This window comes from Melanaphis sacchari, unplaced genomic scaffold (assembly GCF_002803265.2).
Source record: "Melanaphis sacchari strain LSU unplaced genomic scaffold, SCAv2.0 Contig0_pilon_pilon, whole genome shotgun sequence".
Taxonomy (NCBI): Eukaryota; Metazoa; Arthropoda; class Insecta; order Hemiptera; family Aphididae; genus Melanaphis; species Melanaphis sacchari.
The window spans coordinates 10,505,944-10,530,448 of record NW_020270366.1 but is presented as its reverse complement, the minus strand read 5'-3'; the positions used below and the strand labels follow the sequence as shown (position 1 = coordinate 10,530,448).

Sequence of the window (24,505 nt, the reverse complement as noted above, 5' to 3'; positions counted from 1 at the left end):
TAACTCTTCGTTTAGTTATCGTCAAATTACTTGGGTAGTAACCATATATCAGTGTATGATCTAAGATAACAACCATTTATTTTGAACTTGATTGCATGCGCATATCGAGCACCCCATCAAGTGACTCATCGTTAATGTCGGCAACTAATTTTTGTATTAATTTAAAGAAAATGGATCCATTCATCTTAGATGTAGAGCGTATTTTTATTTTTTTCATAAATAAATAATAAATATTATAAACGATTTTTGTTAATTTTCAAAAGTATCTATATCACAACTATACGTAACCATAATACTAAATAACTAATGTAATCTTTTCAATTCAAATTACATTAGTGAACCACCTTGAAATTACCCAGCAACCAAAAACAGACACATTTAATCCTATAAACATATGGTTTCAATCGGTTCCTAAATTTTACTCATGAAAATATATAAAATATTTACAGGTTATTTTAATATTATATTGTAAATAAAATCTTGATAAGTTTATTATAATATATTCAATAAGGATCCTACGAATAATATAATAATATATTGACAATTACTTGGGCAATCAAGTGACTTATCATTATGTATAAAAAAAAAAGTAGTTACGGAACTCATAATGTACTATGGTATAATTTTTATTCATATAATAATAGTTTATTGTTTATTTTTATTCTTAGATAGATATCTACAAATAATTCGATATGTTTTCAAAACGGCTACCTTTAAAACTATGTCTTATCTCTTATATGGTTCTTATTTAGCCTTAACTCAACTTTTCTACAATTAGACACTAAAAATTTGAGTTGGGATTAATGTGGATGTTGTTTCAAAATAATGAACAGTAATGTTTATTTCAGAATATTTTGTTAAAACGGTTGCTGATTCTCTGAATTTGCTGAATAAATGTAATTGACTTGATACAAAATTTAATACTATCTTAACACCCCTAAGTTAAATATTTGATTGAATTTCTCGATTCAATTAAATAAATTAAATCAAATTATGTATGTATAAAAAAAGAAAAAATTTATATTCTAAAAATATGGCATGATTACAAGATTAAACAATTGAAATGTAAATATTTCTTTGAATATAGTTAAGGCGCGTAATAAAGATTACTATTATTATTTATTTGGTTTTATACATGATCATCCTCAGTAAAAATATAACATGTATATTGTATATTTAATATATTAATTATTTAATAAATACTATAGTAAAGTTGAAAATGAAACGCGATGTAAATGAACAACAATAATAATATTATGATAAAAATATTTCTAACGTCAATATTGTTCCATTAATTTAAATATTTAATACTTTTAGTTTAGGTATAATATCATATTATTTATTTTATTTTAATATTAAATATTTCTCGATTAATAAAATCACTTTATACTAGTACTTGCACTTAATACATTTATGTTTATGATTATTTTAAGATACTATCCTTATTTATTACGATTTATATATATTATTATGACAAAATCATTATTAAATCACGGTTTATTTTTATTTTTATTAAGGGTTTTCATTTTATTTTCTGTTTTAAATACACTAGAATCCAAATATTTGATTTAGCTTCTTGTACGTGTTTAATTAAAAAGTTTCTCATAAATTCATAATGGCTCATACAAAATGATTACGGGATAATACGTCGGATACCTGTACCAATCTGCATGATATACTTAATGCTCAGTTAAATAATATCGCATCTATTAATTTTCGTGTCTTATATTAAAATATTGAATGGGCATCTACCTAATATATTATGTGAAATAATGAAAATAAACAAAAATATCACGATAAGTAAATCAATGTATTTTTGTGAATTATTTATTATCATGACACAAAATTATGTACAAGGCGTTAAAATAAGGTATTATTTATGTAAATTTTATAATGACTACTTACTACATTCTTGGCAGGTAAAAATAACGGATTACTCATCTACACAAATAATATTATTAATCCTACAAAAAAGTGTTATTTCGTAATCGTAAAGGCCTATTTATACATTCGTATTATATTCTAAGATACACGCTAGTAGTTTTGAAGTAAGTGCAAAAGTATTTAGGTATAAGCACTCTTATAAATATTGTCCACAAAGTGAATGATAATAAACCTAGTATTGATAACGTCGATATGCAGGTGGTAGCGAGGTTTATCAGTGCTCCCAGCCATTTAATATATTTGTGTTATTCTACATTTTTATCCCCCTCCCCAACTGCACAAACTTTTTACTCGCTTTCTAATAATATATATTTATGATTGCATATTTAATCAAATTTTTTAATTATTGTTTTTTAAATGTGACAACAAACTATTTTTTTTACATTACTTGAATTCAAATTCGATTAATAAAAACCAACAAATGGTAATAGCGACTTTCTAAATAGCTACAAATATTTTAACTTTCGTTTATAACTATTTTATCAAAACCTAAATTACGACGTACATATGAGTAAATCAGTTCGATTTTCTATAGTGACAATAACAAACAACTTAACGTAGAATTTCTTGTAGAACTTTCTTTCACGAACTTATGAAATAAAAACGAACAAATATCGAAATACCTATATCTATCAATAAAAACTACGAATACACATATTGACGGAGGGAGTTAAGTTTTAAATCCTATTTTTGACTCCGACACGTATTTCATGTTTAGTAATAATAATAACGCTTGTAATAATAATACACGCCTACACGGTGTACCGTTGAACGAAAATCTATCTCAAATGACTCGAAATCGCCGTACGTTTATGATTTATATATTGATAGGTACATAGTATGACCACCACCGCCCTGGCCACAGGTCCGTCTAATCTGGATTTACGAAACACTGTTGATTTTGTCGTTGTCGTTGTTATCATACCCACCGAAAATGTTTTCTAACGTCGAAATGTCGAAAAGTCGACGTCAAGCACACGCCGTATCCAGAGACGCGTTCGTCGCGCACACTCCCGCATCGTATCACGCGCACGTGACGCCAGCTCCTCCCCCCCCCAGTTTTAAAAATATGGAAATTGTATTATTCTATCGTTACAGTAGCACGTCATTTGTACGAATCCGTACGCAGCGGGCCCAGAACACGGTCACGGAGTCGCGTTGTCCTCTGCGCCGCGTCGACGCGGACGACCCGCGCACTGTGCAGTCTGCGCATCACGCGCGCCGTATACTCACTTGACGACCACGTATCTCCACATGGCCAGGACGAGCGTGAGCGCTATGGACGCGGTGTGCAGCACCTGGGACACGTACGTGTGGAACAGCACGTACACCGCTCCCACGTACGAGAACTCCTCCTTCTTGGCCGTGGTCAGGTACATGTAGCACGTGAACGGCGTGTACTCGACCATTAGGGCCAGGTCGGCCAGGGCCAGGCCGCACAGTATCCGGTTGATCGGCGAACCGGCCAGGTCCTTGCGCGTCAGCACCGCGATGTTGAGCGCGTTGGCCAGCGCGCCGAACACGCACAGGAACAGGCTGACGTAGCCGTGCACCGCCCGGAACAGCAGCGAGTAGCTCTTCACGGCGCCGCCGCAGTTGTAGCAACCGGGCTCCGACGCCAGCACCGCCTCGTCCACATCGAGCGACGACGTGATGTTGATCAGGTACTGCAGGTATTCCTGCGTCAGGTTCAGGTTGCGCACGTTCACCATCGCCGTGTAGTTATACTTCGGCCTGTCGGACGAGACGTCCGTGCACAGCATGATGGTTCGGCTGCATGCGCTGCAACAAATAAAAACAAAAACGAAACGATATATTATTACGCGTTGTTATTGTTATTTACCGCCGTCGTTGTCCGTGCGATTATTCGGAAAGTCATAATATCACGACGAAAAAAGTACAGCTGGAAAATAGAAACGGCCGAATCCGCGCAGTTGACGATTTGTGACATGTTTTGGGTTCGCAATCGCACTTGCCCAACTCGATAAAATTGTTATGCCTAGTAATTTTTTACGCACAGAATTAACTATTTTTGCGCGCATACAAATAATAATTGTCATGTTGACATGTATTGCATGCGTAATATTTTCAATAGCGTGTTTTTTTTTTTTTTAATCGATGCTTTATCGATAAAAATTATTGAAACCGGTTATCCGATAGGAAAACCAAATTATATCTCTTGGTAGAAAATGGTATTAAAATATATTTAAGTACCGATCAGAGAAATTGTAAAAGTAATCGACACTTTTTTTAGGGATTAGTAGGATGTGTTTTAAATTTTAGTCTTTATTGATATATGTTGAAATGTATGGTAACATTTAAACTTGTAATTATTTTTTATACCTACGTGTAAGCTACGATTCATTTTATACGCATATTAAACATCTATATGAATTTGCATACCAATTATGTGATATCCATAAAAAATCACGTGTATTATTCATAAACAAAAAAGGTCTACTGAAAAAAACCAAAAGAACAATTTGGAAAACGTTTAGTTGTAATTTATGTCCTCCATTATTTTTTTATGTTCGATAAGAAATCTAGAGAACTAGTTTAATCTGGAATGGGACTTGAAAGTACGCGTATTACGTTATACAAGGTTATTATTTTAACAGTAAACACTCATTATATCTAAAAATGTAAACATTTTTTAAAGTATTATTTTTACCATTTTTTAAAGTTATTGTAAAATGAGATGTTAGAAAAAAATTTATTTTTATTTTTTATTGTTATAAATTATTATAATTATTTATCTTATATATATTGTAAAAACACACGTTTTTAATCTCTTTATTCAAAACATTATATTTTTTATAGTTTTAATAATGTATAAAAATCGAATTCTTAACAAGGTGTTAATTAGTTATAAAACATCATTATTTAAAATTTAGATGAGTAGTGTGGAGTGGCACAGGGTTTGCATATAATATTACGACTAATTTTGTGCACCAAGCCGTTGTATTAACGACAACGGATCATTAATTTCTTGTTCGACACAATAGGGTTTGTTTATATTATTATGTCTACAACTTTGAGCATTTGTATCATAAACTTTGAACCACGGTCGTTATCGTCGATCACCATTGTGACACGTTTCAACGTCGTACTCGCACACGATTTAAATTTAAATAATAGACTATTTGATTGAGTCTCTGTAGACAAGTATTAAATCCAACCCCAGTAAAATATTTTCACTGTTTTAGTAGATAATATATTAGATAATATAATTACCATTGAGGGAATACGTTGATAAATACTATTTAATATAATATAATATACTATTACGTATAAATAACTATATAACGGACACCGTTTCTGTGTCGCACTGTGCTTAAATTTTTAAGCGTAATAACAATGTTGCTGAATTACTACGAGTATAATATAATATAATAAATAGATGTTATACGCATAATATTTTGTACCCTTGTGACTACTCGAGCGCAATAGATTAGGATACGCTAAAACTACTGCCAGAATTAGATAAAAAAAAAAAAAAAACACTTTAGTCTATATACAGAGTGAATCGTCAAGCATGGCCATCCCTCTCTCTACAACATTGCAATTTTCAAAATCTGATTTTTTAAATTTTTTGAGATCGTCTAAGTACTATCAAAAGATGTTCTATACAGATGCAAAATGCTGTTTTCTAACAAGAAATCCCCCTATTAACAGAAAATTATTTAATGGTTAATTTTTTTGAAAACTTTAAAGTATCAAATTCAAAATTTGAATGAATAGTTCTTAAGTTATTTAACTTTGTGTACTAAGGATGTAAGCATATGTTAATAATTTTGGAAGATATAAGAGCTATGCAGTGATTTGAAAATTAATTATTTTTAAAGACTTTTATTCTTAATATAAGCACTTAAATAACTAAAAAATATTCAGTTTATTGGGTGCATCAATATTTAAAAAAAAAATATCTACTCAATAATTTACTATAAAAAAAGGAAGGGGGTTTGGAAAAAAAAGTTTGTATTAGGTACTATTGAATACTCCTTAAATAGAATAAAACAATTAAAAAAATTTAAAAAAAAGTCCTTAAGTATATTACTTTATATAAATATTCCAAATATCAGAGTTTTAATAATTTTTGTTATTAAATGAAAAATAGGAGCAAGTTTATTTGGAGACTATATGTTATTTTAAACGTGATATATATAATATACATTATTCGAGAGCTATGGTATTATAATGTGAATGTAACTAATTTGTTCACTTGAGATAAAATGAAGAGAGAACGCTTTGGTCTAAATAGTAAATTATGGCTTTTTTGACGGTTTACTTTCGTTTATGGCCAGAAACACATCGTAATCATAATATCATGATTTTTAAAGCAAAATACCTTTTATGAGGTACGCACATTATATTGGTTTTTAAGTGTAATATTATTTTATTATAAAATATTATCGTATTAACGATCGTTTTTAACGACGTTTCACGAAAATATTTTACGTTTTATTCGATTGTTGTCTATTTTAGTGAGGTCATATTTGGATGAAACTATTAGATAATATTTTAGGAAATTTAAGGAGTATCAAAACATTTTTATTTAAGGGTATAAGAATATACTATTTTACATCTAGCGATGATTATCAACATTCATAAATTTAAAAACCCTTTATGTTTTTAATAATATAATTCTGGTGTACGATATAAATATTATTCTGTATAATATATATTATGAATTAGAAAAGTTTATAAGAGAATTAAATATTATTTATATGAAAATAAATATTACTAAGTAAAAAAAATATACATTTATTCAAACAGTAACTGATGAAACTTAAGTATTAAAACTGAAGTTATAATTATAAACATATAATAAAATAATATATGTATAGAAATTAAAAACACGAAAAAAACATTAAAAAATTTAATGTATAAAATATTTAAGACAATACTTAAAAATCTGATTATTTTTTATAAAATGTATTATTAGATTAAAATCAAAGTGAGAAATGTTTTTGTTTGACAATGATTTTTTTTTATAATTTAGTAGTATCATTTTTGGATTATATAATCGTGTAACAACTCTAAACAACTCTAAATGTTTGAAACTGCAATGTATGTATAGACAATTAAATTTAGTTGTTCGCAGCTTGGTGGTAATTTTTTACTTTGTTCAAGAATGTCGGTGTCTAACAAATTATGCAAAAATTACCATATATAAAGGTGTTTCTTATATATTTTAATTTTGCATATTATTATACTGTTTAGTAGGTAATGCTTTTTACATTTTTTTTTCAGAGTTTTTTTTTTTTTTTATCACAAACACCTACTCATAGAATCAAGAGCATGGAATAATAGAAATATTTTATTTTATTCCTTAATAGTTTATAGTTTTATTAATTTGGAAAGTAAGTAAATTATTAAAAGTTACATATTCATATAGTTTTGCATACATCTATCAGTAAAGAAAAATTATTTTTCAGGGTAAAAAGGTTATTATGCTATTTTGTGCTGGGTACTTTCTATACGCAATTTTCTCAAATTAATGTTTTTTTATTGGCCGTACAAAATTACAAAATCACAACAAAAATAATTAGAAAAAAAATAAACTTTCTAGTTATTAAATTTTAGTTTTATTTTGACTTAATAATAAACCTTAAGTTTCTAAAAGTTTTTTTAAATTAAAAATACATTAATCATAATTTATTATTGTTTTGCACAAACACAAATTGATAATAATTTATATGTATTTTCAATCCTATAAAACATAATATTTGAATAGACTTGAATACAAATCATAGTATGATTATAAATCATATTTTTGTATCATTTATAAAATTATTTTTATATTTCTGCTAAATGTGTAAATATAACATTATAACGTAATTATATAATATATAACGTTAGGTAATGAAAATAATTAAATGAGTAAGATAAGTGATAAATGTATTGTATATACTTAATTTCCTAAATTTTAATGATGATTTTTAATTGAACTCAAAAATGTATTGTTGATATGTTTTGGTATTATAGAAACATATTTTAAATTAAATTTTTACTAGTTTATATTATAGTGACTTCAAGAAACTAGGACTGATTCGTAATTGGAGTATTGTATCGTAATAATATTATAATATTTATATCATAACTTTGGTTTTTTTTTTTTTTTTTTACTGGTGATATTATAATTATATTAACATTTTACTAATTGATTTAATTTTATATATTATATAGGCATAATTATTTTCAAATTCTAATTAATTAATACAAATATAATAGTTACGAAATATTTTTTTTCATTTCAAATTTTGAATGTTTATTGAAATTCTGGTAGATGAGATATACCCTATTCGATTGAAGTATAATTTAAATTATCTATTTAGAATTTCTTTAGATTGCATAAAACGAGCTGTAGTATATATTATCTTCTTCGATAAAAATAATTCTTAAAATTCTAATTGATATTATATTTTACATTGAATTATAGTAACTTTACTCGTATTATCATCAACTAAATAAAATGAAAATAAAATTTTTCAACATTTAAGTAACAAATAACTACTTTGTGTTAAAACAAAATAAATAAAGTATCGTTCTAGAATTTAAATAAAAAAAAAAAGTTGAAAACAGTGTCAGAATATAAAGTATAATTTAACTCTAGAAAATATGAAACATTCTATCGAATGCCATTTCAAAATATAATGTTGTTCTTTTGTGGTTTGTTACGTATCATTCTATCGCATCATAATTTGTCACATTGTGAAACAGCAAAACGTTTGAGAAGATTTGACTTTTTCTCAATCAAAATTCGATAATAGCGAATGCTGTAGGTATAATGTTTGTGTAATACAAATCAAAACAGAAAACTTTTAGAGAAAATAATTATGTTTAAGAGTGTATATTTCACAAGATTATGAAAAATTTGACTATGTTCTCATTTATCATTGCTTTTATATTAAAATAATATCACTTTAAAACATAAAACAAACAGGTAATATATAATAGCTATAATTGTTAATTTTTAATATAACGTTGCAAGTGTTAATATTATATAATCAGTAAAATATTCAAATATGAGTGTCAACTTGTTTATTATTCATTTTCAGTTAAAATTTCAATGAAATATTTTAAAAATTCATCAGGTTTTTAGCAAAATATTATAATCTACAATGATTTATAGGTATGATTTTGTCAGTTTTTTGTATTTAAATATTTTAATTTTTCATTAATATTTAAAAATAAACATGGCTGTGTTAATCAACATTTTACGTACATCTTAACTATTATTGCAAGTGTATATTTAATACTAGCTGTTCCCAAAAACCTTGTTGCTAGTATAAAATGTATCTGTGTTTGTCATTTTAGAAAAATTTAACACCTTACCTATTGTTATTGCATATGATGCAAATTTGAATAATCTTTATTTTTATTAAAAAATAAATAAACAAAGAAAAAACTCAAATAATTTTCTTATCAGACATATTTTATTAATACTAAAAAAATTAAAGTATAGAAATAAATGTATTGTTTTTATTCTAATGTGATTTATGAACAATGTTTTTCGTCAATCCCTGATGTATATAAATAAACAATCGTGATAGTTTGCGTACGCGAGAATACGCAACATCTAACTGGTCATGTGAGGAGTACGAATTTTATAAATTTAATAAACAAATTGATATTGTTTGACTTTGTGACTCATTAATAGTAATTGCGAATACTAAGTGAATTGAAAAATGCAAGTGTCTGAATTAAATTGGCGAGTTTAAAGCGATTATTAGAATTCGTGACAAGAGAACAACTTCATACCAAAACTTGAAGTTCAAAATGGTAGTTTCAAGAACATTTTCTGTGATAATTTTCATGACAATTCGCGTATCATTGCATAACTTAGGTGCAAAGATTAGATTCCGTGGTAAAATGTTTAATGAACCATTTTATAATCAAAAGTTATGTAAAGGAATTCCCAATAAATCCGGTGAATTCAAAAAATCAACAAGAACTGTTAACTGCTCTGTTAGGATCAAAAACAGTGTAGATCGATTTTCACGACATTTCAAATAGCTCATCCACATAGCCACACATTATTAATGTAATTATTGCGAAAATCTTGAACTTGCTTTCAACCAAAGCATTTAAAGAATTTGTCCATTGCCAATGTTAAGCAATTGTTCGAAGAATGACTGTGCCAATATATCGTTTTTCAGTTGACCATTTAACCGTAGGTATGATTGTTTCGCATGAAATGACCGGCAATGTCCATCTAAAATCCTCAAACAGTCCAAACGGTAGCTGTAGAATGTCACTGAAAACTTTGGTATTACGTATCTTCGAGATCTTTCATTGTTCAATGAGAACGAACTTCAAATCGGGGCTTGTAGACCATAGTGCATTCATCCCAGGTAATAATTTTGCATTTTCATAAAACTTAAGCCATGTCAGAGACCAGAGTGCACTTTTATGTTGCAAATTTTGTCTGTTAATTTTATAAATGTCCAATGGCAATTCGAGTGCTGAATATAGAGTTTGTCCATCATCAAGAAAGTCGATGTAATGCCTGATGAAACAACTGTCAATGTAATACGATTTTGTGAACGAATGAACCGCAAGTATGAGTTATTAAACAAGCAATTTTTCACAGGTGCCACCCAGTGCGCATAGAAAAAAATAATCCGCTTTGCTGTGCTAAAATCGACAAATGAATTCTTCTATACGTGTTCTTTTACTCAGCAGTAAGCAGTTTCTCATTATTTGCAACAAAAGTAGTTAAAGAAGCCAAATTGAACTGTTGTAACTTTTAAATAAAGAGTTAGTTATTTATTATTGAAATTAAATTAAAAATACTTTTAGATAGTGTAAACCAAGTTTAAATTTTTGGCGTTACTTTGTGTTCAACTATAAAAAATTGTTGAGAACATGATTTAAACAGTAACTTTCATTATATTTTGTAAAATAATCTGGACTTACTATTCTCAGCACTATCTCAAAAGTAATAGTAACTATCTTTGATGTGAATCAAATTAATAAGTAAATTATTTATACATATTCATCATATATCTACATATTACCTATATTACAAAATATTAAAAATAAAATATTTTAATTATCTAATTTTTTATTATAAAACATACATTTGAAAATCAGACACAAAATATAAAATTTGGCCATCTAGAACAACTAAAATGGTATAATATTTGAATTTTTTATCCATATTTGTAGGTTAAGTGTCTATATAATTCATGTCGTGTACCTAATGAACGCTCCGTAAATAATAAATTTAAGTCTTTTGTATTTTACTTATATATTCTCGTAAGTTATATATTAGGTATGTAAGCTTGTACTCATAAGGCTATTTATTCATATGCCTATGTTTTAACACAAACCGTCTTTGGATAAATGATATAGATGCCACATTTTATTCACAGCACCTCTTTCTAATTTTGCTTACATGAAAAATTCATTTAACTATTCATTATACATTTAGGATAAAATATTTCAATGTATTCATGTATTATTGTTTGTTTAAGTAGCAAATACGGATTAATTTATATATGTATTGATATTAAAAAGTTAAAATCATTTAAAACAAAATAATATTAATTTTTTTCAAGTTTAAACGATTAATTGTTAATTAAGAGTATAACATTGAGGTCTGCATTTTTGTACTCTAAAAAAAATTTTATATTTAATATTATATTCTCTTAAAAATAAGGAAAATCATGTTATTATGAAAAAATAATTATAAAGAACATCAAAACATATTAGAACATGTAAATTAGTTTTCTTTTTTAAAAAAAAAAAAAAAAAAAAAAAAAAAAAACAAGATAAACGGTATGATGACCTGTTATCAATTTATATTATCATTGCATGTGTATAAAAATGATATATTATTGAATGCACAATTTTATTAATGTAATAAAATTTAAACAATTTTCAAATATAACCACAATTTAAAAAACATAGGTAAGTGGGTACCATTCTGCTTCTGCCACACATTAGGTTTTTAGTGAACTATGGATGTGTTAAATATAAATTCAATGATATGTCATTATTACGAAAAAATGATTCTAAACGAAGACTGTCAGTAAGCCTAGAATATTTTATATTATATAGAACCTATATTATAGGTAAAATTCATAAAAAACATTTATTATGATTTTTTTACAAAAAAAAAAAAAATATCTTATATTATTATTAGTAAATAAATTTGTCATTTATAGTATTAATAACTTAAAATCTATCTAAATATTTTTGAAAATTTCATTAAAAGTAGTAAGAAAATATATTAGACGATAAGAAAAAGTTTTAAGTATCCACGATAGTACTGAGTAGAATCACCTCAATTTTATTCTAATTCTGATTTTAACTTAACCATTATTATTATTATATTTTTGAATACTCAAATTGTTTATATTATTTAAATAATTGTGTCCTTTTGAAATTCATTTTAATAGTTTCTGAGTTATTAAAATGTGTGTGTTAAGAACAAGATTGGCGCCACAAATTGCGGGACTTCATGCAAAGTAATTTAAATAAAATAATACACAACAATTATTAATATTTAATGTTTAATCTTTACTTTTACTTCAAATAAATAAAACAAATGTATACATTAATACTTAATATATTTTAGAAGAATTAGAAGAGCACAATTAAGTAATACGAAGATCCCAAAATAATGTTATCGACATAGTATACTTATACTCTTTGGTTAATCAATCTGCAATTTATACTACAAAAATGCCCATAATTATTTTTGGTAAATAATACTATTAAACATAGTATTATAAATGTTATATAATTTATTATATTTTATTATTTTAACATGTCATTATGTCAATAATCAATATTAACATAAATGTAGTACATTAGTACTGTTCTCTAGAATCAGGCCCAACATTAGTCGTCTGGGGAACTAAAATAGTATTGTAAATACTGATGTAAACTTAAAACCCAGTCAGTACCACGAGAGAGGGTAACCCCACTATACGCCGGACCGGCTTACCACTGCGGATATGGTGTCCCTCAAGGTTGAGAGCACAAGATAGTAGGAAAAACCACCTTACTTGGTGAAAGAAGGGATCCTAGCGGCTCATGCTGTCTAAACTCTAAAAGGTATGGGCCCTAGGGCCCGGTGTTGGTGGTCCATAGACGACCTAAGAAGGTAAGGTGAATTTTGAACTAACCCGTTCCTCCGTGGCTCGTGACTAGCATACATCGCTAACATGCGGTCCATCGTGAAGGTAGGCGAGAGCCATAAACCCTCCGGTAGACCTACACATTCACAAGGATATAATTAAATTATTATTTCAACTGTAGTTTGAAAAACAAAATATTATCATTAATAATGTTTAATTTTCTAAGTTATAATATTTAGTCACTAATGATTTGTTTTTCTAGAGTGAGCTCCGCTTCCGTAAGGGCCTATACAGAAGCATCAATTACATTACCCTCGCGCCGACTCTGGTTAAGAAATAAGGATACACGATAATAGGTATAAAATATATGAAGACTATGATTATTTAAAAATAAAGTTAATTTATATTGATCTTCTGTATTACAGTTTATAATCTGTAGAAAGTGTCTGAACAAATAACAATAATACTAGACTAAATATTATAAATATTTTATATTTCTTGTTAAACTATTTTTATTCTTAAAATCATTTGACAAAATTAAAAACAAAATAAGAGATTTTCATAAGATAGCTATTGTCGATTAAAATGTAAGTTTTTTAAATCAACCATAATTTACGAAATATTAATCATTGGATTTCAGGAGCAATGATCACTCAACTTAGTTCCATAACTATTATTTTTATAATGATATATAGATGCCACTGTTGTCAACTATATACAGTTATTATTAATATTATTTTATTTTTTGAAGGTCAGAAATATTTGATTTGTATTCATTTAAAAATGTTTCAATTATATGATACTATTTTATTAGATATACGTTATTTTATGTGATTTTTATAAAAAAAAAAAGGTTGTAGTATCACAAATTCAGTATATTATATTCTTAAGTATGGCTTATGGAAATTATTCCAGTTATTTTTAATATTAAATAAGATATCAGTGAACAAATATATCTTATTTTGTATTGCTATATTAACTATCAATAAATATTTAATAATACTTATTTTAAAATCTTATGTATAGTATGGATATAACAGTTATGATTTATTTACCCTAAAAAAGAAATACCATTACTTTGTTAGTTTGTTTACCAATTCAAATCCGTGACATAGTATGTGTATTTTATTGTAGTATCCTCAAAATGAATGGATTTATAATATTTAATAGTTCCATTAAATTGATGATATAAATTTCAAATTTAAGTTAAAGTATAAAGTCTATAATATAGACAATGTAGCCTTAGTAAATTTGCATTTCAATAAGTTGATCAGTTTAACTGTATTATAAATAAGTTATCAGTATCTTTATTTATGCATTAAACAGGATATTTTAATAAGACTATAATAAAATAATGTAATAATTGAATAGTTTAATATGTACTAAACATGAACAACTAAATATATCTTATGTATAATATGCATGTTTATTTAAAGCCTTTTAAATTAGTTATTTCAATAATGATAAAACATTAAAAATAATAAATACCTAAAACATCTAAAATGTGTTCTTAATTTAACGAACAAATTAAATATTTCTTCGTAGTAATAAATTAATTATTCTTTGTTACCAAGAATATATCAATAAGTTAAAAATTGATAAAACATTCGAAGCATATGTACAAAATGAATAAAGTCTGAACAGCTGATGGTATATTATAAAATCACTTGTAATAAATTATTATTTAATTTAATTATAAATTAGGTGTATAAAATATTTATTTTTTTAAAAAAATCGGTTTATCTAATTATTAAATTAATTTGTAACGTATTATTAGGAGTGAGTATTTTTAATTATAATAATATACTATAACAAATTTAATCAATTATTTTGAAATTAATTTTCTGCTAAAAATGTTGATATTATCAAATAATTGAAATGCTATTAAGATTAATTATTATTTATTAATGTTATAAGATTTTTTTTAAATTACATTTCAACAAAAAAGTATTTATCTAATTTTTCTATTATATCTATTAATAATATTTAACTATAAAATATGTTAAAATTATATAATTTTGTTGTTTATTTTTTTATTTTTATTTTTTTTATAATTATTTGTTCAATAGATTTCGAATGACATCTTGAACCTAGAAGCCTAATTGATGGATTAGAAAATATTGATATAGCTTTTATTTTTAACTGTAGATGTATATATATGATTACAATTATAATGATCTAACTATGTTCTAAAGCAGTGGTTCTCAAACTTTTTTTTTCTCGTACCACTTAAGTATATTATCAATCAGTCGCGTACCACTGATGATTAAAAATATAACAATACAAACTTTACATAGTTAAATTTATTAGTGTTTAAGATAAATTAAGATATGAATTAAATAACACACGACATTGTAAAATCATTGCTACGCTAAGAATCTAATAATTGTTTTTAATTTTCCGTCTTACCACCATGCGGCCTTCCGCGTACCACCATGCAATCTTTCGCGTACCACTAATGGTACGCGTATCGCCGTTTGAGAACCGCTGTTCTAAAGATCTAACTTCAAGCCCATAATTAAATACTTTGACAGTTCTGATTAATATTATTTATTAAACATTTTTAATTTTATGGAAATGTTATTTTTGTTGTATATTGTTTTTAAATAAATTTTGAATTATACACTTTTACTCTGACTGGCTTTATTACTTTTCAAACTATTTGAAATGAAACTCATTAATAACAAATTTATTAATATTTCATTGTTTTTCTAGTAACTATATATATTTTACATTCCATTGTACCATTGCGTATACTTAGATACTATTATTCAAAATAATATTATATATTTTATTTATAGGCTACAGGTATTGTGTATATAAAGTGTAATAACTTTTTCTGAGAAACTTATTAGAACATAAAATTTATTCTAAAACGTGTCAAAGATTTTTTTTTTTTAAATGGATATAATTCACTAACTGATATTGTATAATTTAGTATTTATATATTTTTATACGTTAATATTGGATATTTATGTAATTAATTGATTACCATTACATAAACCATTTTACTGAAAAATAAATTCTTTAATTAAATAGCATTGTATAAATAGGTAACTATATGATGATCTTCCTGCGTAACTCCAAAAATGTATTAATAATTACTATGTTACGCTTAATAATATTTAAATAAAAATCACATTAAAATTATAATTTTATTCAAAATTAATATTATTTCATTTTTTATATAAAAATAGTAAAATGACAAAAGTATACAAGCTAATACAATATGACAAATTTTTAGTTTGATTGCATAAAATATTATTAATTATGTGTTAAAATATTTATTATTTTTTTTTTATAACTTATATTATTAATACAGTAATACATCGCTATAAAAAGCCGTCTAGTTAAAAATTATTTTTCGTATAACTAAAAATAAACGTTTAATCATTTAAACTAGGTACCTATAACAAACATTATACATACTATAGTAAAACATAATTTATGACTTAGTTATATTGACTTAAGTTTTTATTTAATAAATTGTTTAACAAACCTTTACGATATTCGGTTAAAAGTTTTTAAAATTTAAAAAAAATTGTTTTAAAAACATAAATATAGTAAAATTGAATAAAAAAAGGAACTTTAAAAAACAATTTAGTATAAAATATTAAAAAGTAAAATAAACGTTTGAAGTCATACAAACATTTAGCGTAATGCACATACGTTCACATTACTTCAATTTGTAAAAACAAATATTAAAAGTACCTACATAAAAATAGGTTATATTTCTTTTAAGCTTTATATCGTACCTGCAAAATACAATTTTAATATCTGTAAAATCTTAGTTTTGAATGTTCATTTAGTATTTAGGCTCAAAAAAAAAATCAATTCGTTTTAGGTATAGCTTATTGCGCTAAAATAAAAAAGGCACGTTTTTCCGACCGCCCATTTGTACTAAATATACCTGTGTTATACAGTGATTTTACTTTATAATATTAAAAAATTAAATATATTTATATGTTTAACATTAGAATAGCAAATTGCTATAACACATATTTAAGCTAAATCACCAAAAACTATGAATATTTTCATGTTCACTTCAATATTTTTAAATTTTTAGAAGTGTTTATCAAATAAATTTAAGCTTATATTTATATTAAAATCAAAAGTAGTATTAAAAATATTTCTAGTTATCCAAATACTCACAAATTAAAATTAGATTAAAAAACACATAAAAACCAATCGATAATTATAAAAATTAAAAATTAATGCGTTATGAATACGTAAAAAAAAGTTTAATTTTGCTATAATAAAGATTATATAACTTTGAAAAAAATTAATATATGATTTATTATTGAAAGAAAAACGTGTACTTATTGTTAACAATTATTTAAAAAAAATATTTTAGTCAAAATAATTAAATAAATTTGATATTAATCTGAATATTGTAAACTTAAAAAATTAGTTAAAAGTATTTAAAGCAAACAATGGTGGTTGTGGTTATTTTAATAATATACATTATAATTCACTAATATTTTTAAATTAACGTTTTTATACAGCAAAGTCACTAGATAAATTAATAAACTACTATAATAACTTACTGCTTATAGCTATATAAAATATGAATTTAATTTCTAGTTAATTAGTTATACATTTATATTTATGTATTTAAAGTTCAAAGAAGGGAGTCACGGACTAACATTTTGTAACCCACCTGATACCATTGTAGTACCACTCCAATTTATTCACCTAAACGACTAATTTTTAAATATTTATATATTTTAACCTAACTTAACTCGTACGAAATTCAATTTTTACATATTAAAAAAGAATCAGCTTCGGAATATGAAATTGAATAAACGTGTAGTAGGCAGGTACATAAATATATGTGTTTTCATTAAAAAAAGTAACAACTTAAAAAATGATAATGATAAAAAAAAATTTAAAAAAAATTTCTCATTAAGAATAACTCGAAGTAATTAATATCTTAAAAATATATTTAAAAAATGTTTTTTAAAACATTACCTGTTTTTGAAACAATGAGTGTTAATTGTTAAAAAAACTACATTATAAAATATTAAATTTAAATTCATATTAATTAATTTAAATCATGAACTACTAAATCAAATTTAAGAGACTTTTATGGTTCACTATCTATCTATTGTCAAGTGATTATTTATAAATCATGCAACCTGGTAATAATTTATTAATTTTTTTATATTTACGTTTTGTTTTATAATTATAAATTTAAAATAACGTTTCTATTGAGCAGAAAATAATACGTAAATTTAGTTCTACAACATGTAGAACAAATTAATTAAAACCTTTATAAAAGAATGAAATGTAAATAAATAAAAATACAAAAAATTATATGCGATGGCCGGGAATCGAACCCGGATCAACTGCTTGGAAGGCAACTATGCTGACCATTACACCACCAACGCATTTTAGAGAAGGGGTACAAACGAGATTTATTTAGGAATGGTAATTAATCGCAAATACAATAATATTATAAAGTATATTAAATAATCTACCAATATTCAAATATTTTTATTTTATTTATAAAGTATAATAATTATATATTCATTCATTTGTCATATTATTTTATGCGAAAATAAAATTTAAATCTATTATTAAAGCAGTAAGTGTTTACCTATGAATTATAGGGACTAGGGCTGTACATTTGTAAAAAACTGCATTTTTTTTTACTATGATGTGAAATGTTTTTTTGAATGAAAATTTGAATCAAGTAACAATTATAGCTAGATATTAGATAAGTCGAGATTTATGATCTATTGTCTTATTATTGATGTATAATAAAAGTAGATAAATAGATAAATATAGCCATTTGGCATTTAGGTCTAGAATATCTTTTGGTAACCTACCTACCTACTTATGATAAATTGATAACAGAATATTATCGAATAATGACTTGAGTCAATGTTTTTATTTAGTCTTTAAATTTGGAAAAATCTTGAATTTTTGAATAGTAGTTATTTAGGTACCTAGTTAACTGAAATTTCTTAGCCAATATCCTTACAATCTTGTCTCCGTTTTGAAAATCATATCTAACAGACCAATTGTATACCTACGTTTAACATCAGAACATAAAACTATACAAGTTTTTAATAATGAGCTCATCATATTAATTTATAAATATACGTAATAACTAATAAGTATTAAATTGTTATTCAATGAGATGCTTTGAAAATAAAACAATGGTTACTGATTATTAAATACTAATTTGGTAGGTACCTACCTATGTTTATTACGTTCTTGCACAATAACAGATCAAACATAATATTTTTGGTTATCGTAACCATTTTTTCTATTAAAATTATTATTTATGATTTATGTAGCTACGTAAGACTGATTTCGAGATTTTTAAAATCAAAACTCAGCACAAATGTATAAAATTATATTGTAGGTATCTATTACCTACTTATTAGATTGGTCATTTTTTATTTTTCCATGATATGTATGTATTTTAATTAAACATTAAAATCCACGATCCAAATGCCCTCAACCTTCATTATTAATTTTGTAATAAATATATTACTATAAATTATAATTACTCATTATAATTTTTATTTTATGATGATTTTCAAATTTCAATCTTTAGGGAATACAGTTTAATTTTTGATCATGATTTTTTATTATTTTTTTTAAGTCAGCACATTTTCAAAATATAATAAGTGGGTAGGTAACGTCGATATAAGAAACTGTATCTATTGTTTTTTTTTTAAAAATTAACCAAAATTAGAGTTCTTTTCATCAATATAATGTGGCAAAGAAAGGTTATTTCTCATTTATAGGTACCTATACATATTTTAAGAGTAAAGTTAGTGGTTATAATATGTATATATACGTGTTTAATTACCTACTTAATTATTATAATGAATAAGATGTTTAAAAGAAAAGGTAGGCAAGTGGATACTCTTTTGTTATACATCAGATATCGAGTGGGTTGCTATTATGGGTGTGTTAAATTTGATTCAACGATATATTATTGTGTACGAAAAACGATTCAGAGCAGAAAGGGAAAATATATTTTTACTTTGATATAGCTATAAAATCTATATTTTATTTTACATAGTTTTTTTTTTTTTTACTGTGCAACAATTTTGACTTAGCGAATGATAATTTTATCGACATTTAAAAAAAATAAATTGCATACCCATTGGCTATTACTAGTTCAAAAAAGTCAAAATATTTCGAAAATTATACCATGTATATAAAATCATAATTAAAATATCTGATGAGAATTTCAAGTTTCTGTGAATATTTTATTATTTTTTTTTTTTTGAATTATAACAAATAAAGAAATCAATTTAGTTCAAACCCGATTTAGCGTCAATCTTCATTTTTCTTTGGTTTTTTTGTTTTTTCCTGATTATAAGAAAAAGCATTTGGAACTTTTAATTTTTATCTCTCTAAAGTACAAACTAAATTCAATTTGCTATCCAGAACCATTTCCAAAGTTTGAAATCAATGCTTTTTATCATTAATTTATTATATACTCATCAAACACACAAAAAACGTACACCATTGTAAAATCAATACATTTATTGCTTTGTTCAGAATCTAAAATAAAGAGATAATCCAAAGAGTGATTATCCTTCTTCATGATCTCAATATTTTTTCGGTGTTCTCCGTAAAATGTTCAAAGTATGTATGATATGGTATACTAATAATTAGTAGGTATCACATATATTATATGTTCTAACACTGCTAACAGATCTTTAGGTAGGTACTAGAACTAAGTATATATGTCTACGAGATATGTATATAGCTAATTATAAACCTCACTAATAAAATAGTATGAATTCATAACAATTTATACTTCAAAACAAAAAATAATTGTGATGAAGTTTGAAAAACAGAAAATTATACATCGCGCGCAAACAACATTGATACATAACGCTAACAGTATTATTTTACTTATTTTATTGTTAAAATTTACAAGGGTCTTCCAGAATTCATGTGACAAAAATGATAGGACTATGTCGGTTCTTACATGATTCCTGCCATTTTTGTCTAACAAATTTTAGAATATTTTGATACCTTGATATTATACATATAATCATGTAAGATATTTACATTGGTACAATAATAATATAAATTTACACGTATAATATGCATATGAATAAATTAATTTAGCTAAATTGATATAATTTTATTTGTATTTTCTTAATGATGGTACAACTTTGTGATTACGATCGACTTTTTGCATGGTATTCAAAGTCAGCGCGTAGAATTTCAAATCTGGATTAGTTAGAACAGTAGATAGAAACTCCATTTTTTCTAAATCTTTGTGCAACTCTTTAGTCTTTATTAGTGTCTTTAAGTAACCAGTACTATATTCGCCTCCAATTTCAGGTTGATAAGACGTCATTTTTCAATGTAGAATTCGATTTTGTTAGTTTTTGTTTTATAACAATTTCCATTGATTATTATATCATATACTATTACTAATTTATTATTTAGACTTAAATAGAGTCATTGCATATTTTATGCCATGGTAACTAAAATCATAGATAATAAGATCTAATTCGATAATCGTAATATTTTTGTTTTTATGTATTTTGAATTGCTTCAAATAAGTTGAATGTACTTAAATAAACTATAAATGTATAGAGTTGTGAATTGAGTGCATTAAAAAATAAATCATTAAATAAGTACTAAAAACTGGTACAGTTAAATATGGTCTCAAAAATGATGACTGATTTGATTATTTAAATTCTTAACGTAAAATACAAATACTATGTATAATAATACAAAGGTATAATAGACCCGTGCACCTCAGTGATAAGTCATAACAAACTTCATTCTCCTCCGTACTAGATGATGTTAATTGCCTACCTTTATATTATTATTTTAAAGTCATGAATCATGACTTTAGTATATTATGTATTATAATCATGACTCATGATAAATATTATATCTTGTGTGAATAACAATACCAGAACATTCGGAGCTAAATTAAAATCAAACTTATAAACATGATGTAAGAAAAATAAAACAGTTAGCATTTTCTTAGTACCCCGTAATGTTTAATATATATATATTTTTATGTATATTTTTTTAATTTAAACAATCCTTATCGTAGTCACCTACAAATAAATGAATAATAAGTTAAGAATATATTATGTTATCATTTTTCCTTCATAAATCTAATTATGTTTTTGTTAATACTACAAATATTATAATAATAAAATAATTAAGCTTTACATTTATATATTCGATGAATTAAATAAAATATTGTTTGTTATTAAATAGACTTAAATTTAAAATTATAGGTATACAACACATTATATATAATGGCATGTGATACTTGATTCGAGGTCATATTATATTATACAATACTTTTAATAAATACAATTTTACTATTTTAATAATTTAGAACATAATTTATTTATTAAAAATGTTTTATTTTTTACATTGTATAGAATAAAAAATAAATACTTTTATAAACTTTAAGTATGAAATTCGATTTTTATATTTATATTTTACACATACCTAGGGTACCAAAATGTGAAATTACGGCGTTGTCGCTTTCCTTATAGGTGTATAACTATAAAGCTAATCTACAGTATAGCAATATTACTTATTGTGTACAATCTACAGAGTGAAAACTAAGTTAAAGTGAATTTAACTGGGACAAGTCTGACGGGGAAATTAACTGAACGGGGGAAACAGTGACTGGGATGTAACTTGCTACCACTTAGTATACCTAATTTTATAAGTAAGTATATGTACTAATAATCTTTTTATTTTTACATATATTATTTAGAAGTAGTTTAATTTTTACACTCTTTAGTCTTTATAGATTCTAAAAAAGATATGGTTTTTAAAACATTTGTCAAAAGCTAAAGATAATATAAAGTTACTGAATAAATATAAGATTTGTTATTTACATTAATACATTGATTTCAGAAAATTATACCCGTGCATAACGAAATACAATAGTGTTTCTATATTATGAGATGATGAAAAGTTTAATTTAGTCTTGTTTAAATAGAAGATAACTACGTCAAATCACTGAAACGAGAAACACTTTTAGGGTTACGGCTGTTTATATTTTAATCTCAACTTTTTGATCGCACTTGGAAAAATAATGTAAACCTCTTGTTTCTTCTACCTATATAGTTTATGTTTCTCGTCGTTGAAATACTCTTTGTTACGAATCAGTAAAAATTATCTATCTTTGTCAGGAATCAAAAAATAATAACTCAGATAAAATATTTTGTGAAAACTAAAAACTCATTGAAAATAATGTACGTACATTGTACACAGAGTGATCCAGTAAACATGTTTATCCCCTTTTTCTCATTTTATTCAAATTTAAAATTATAAAATGTTTAAGTATGTTTAATGAGTATAATTTTTCAACTATTTATATTACTAATACCATAAAAATACCATGTATTATGATAATACAAATTTAATCAAAATTCAAATAAATATCTATTATTTCTTAGTTATATTAAAATGCCTATTATACTTTGAATCGTTATAGTTTTTAAAATGGTTTTAAAATAATATAAAATCGATTTAATTAATTAATTTATTTTATTTATTTGATATAAACGCCTTTATAGGCTCAAGTACAATTTAGACAAATTTAAAAATAAGGTTACGAACATAATATGAATTAATAAGTACAACATTAAATAATGACGATAAAATAATAGATACAGATCAAATTGAACAATAGCATTAAATAAAGGTTCTATACTATTTATTATACTAATTTTTTTCTAACTATAATGTATTGATGAATTAATAAAATTACTAAAATTAATTGATCATCATAGCTTTATAAAATAATTTAAAAGTTTTTCGTTTAAGATATCATTATTTACTAAAAAACATCTGATTAAGAATTTACAAGAAAAAATGTGATTCTATTTTTTTTTAAAAAGGTTGAATTGTTACAAGACACTACTCAAATGGTATACAAATTTGAATTCGAATAATTTAGTTATTAAAATGAAAAGTTATGATGAGCATGCTTAATGAATCACTCTATATATTGTAAAATGTATAATTTTATTAACATTTTATTTTTTTTAAATAACTTGCTAAATTCCGCGAGGTAGATAAAAAATAAAACAAGTTTATATAATTTATAGATAGTTTTTACAGTATTAAAATATATTCTTATATAAATAACTAATAAGATATGTTATTATTATAAATGTAAGATTTTATTGAATGTACCTATTAATGAATTCTGACATTTTGTTTCCATAAATAATAAACAGTTATAATACAAAAAATATAAAATAAAATATGTAATTTATAATGGATTTTTGAAAATAATATTTTTTTTAATAGCTTATATGAAAAAAAAATTATGTTTTTGAGTATAGATTTATCAAATTTTCAAAAATAACATTCTTTCTAGAAATTATATTTTGCATCATTTAAAATAATTGTGTATTTTTATTATTACAACTATTTTTTATTTTTATTTTACATCACATTTCATAACTTACAAAATATAAATATTAAATATT

The 24,505-nt window shown here is 24.8% G+C and overlaps 1 protein-coding gene and 1 non-coding gene across 3 annotated transcripts in view; both read right to left on the bottom strand.

Annotated features, from left to right (window-relative positions):
• LOC112593787 (sex peptide receptor-like) overlaps positions 1-24,505 on the bottom strand; it is an 88,003-nt gene that overhangs the window by 21,839 nt on the left and 41,659 nt on the right. For both annotated transcript variants that reach the window (XR_003114611.1, XM_025338332.1), the window contains exon 2: positions 3,178-3,726. Coding sequence is in view for 1 of the 2 variants with exons in the window: in XM_025338332.1 (XP_025194117.1) it covers positions 3,178-3,707 (530 nt within the window). In the remaining variant the exon portion in view is untranslated. The remainder of the gene's footprint in view (positions 1-3,177; positions 3,727-24,505) is intronic.
• Trnag-ucc lies at positions 18,356-18,427 on the bottom strand. Its single transcript has one exon. It is a non-coding gene; the product is annotated as a tRNA-Gly (tRNA).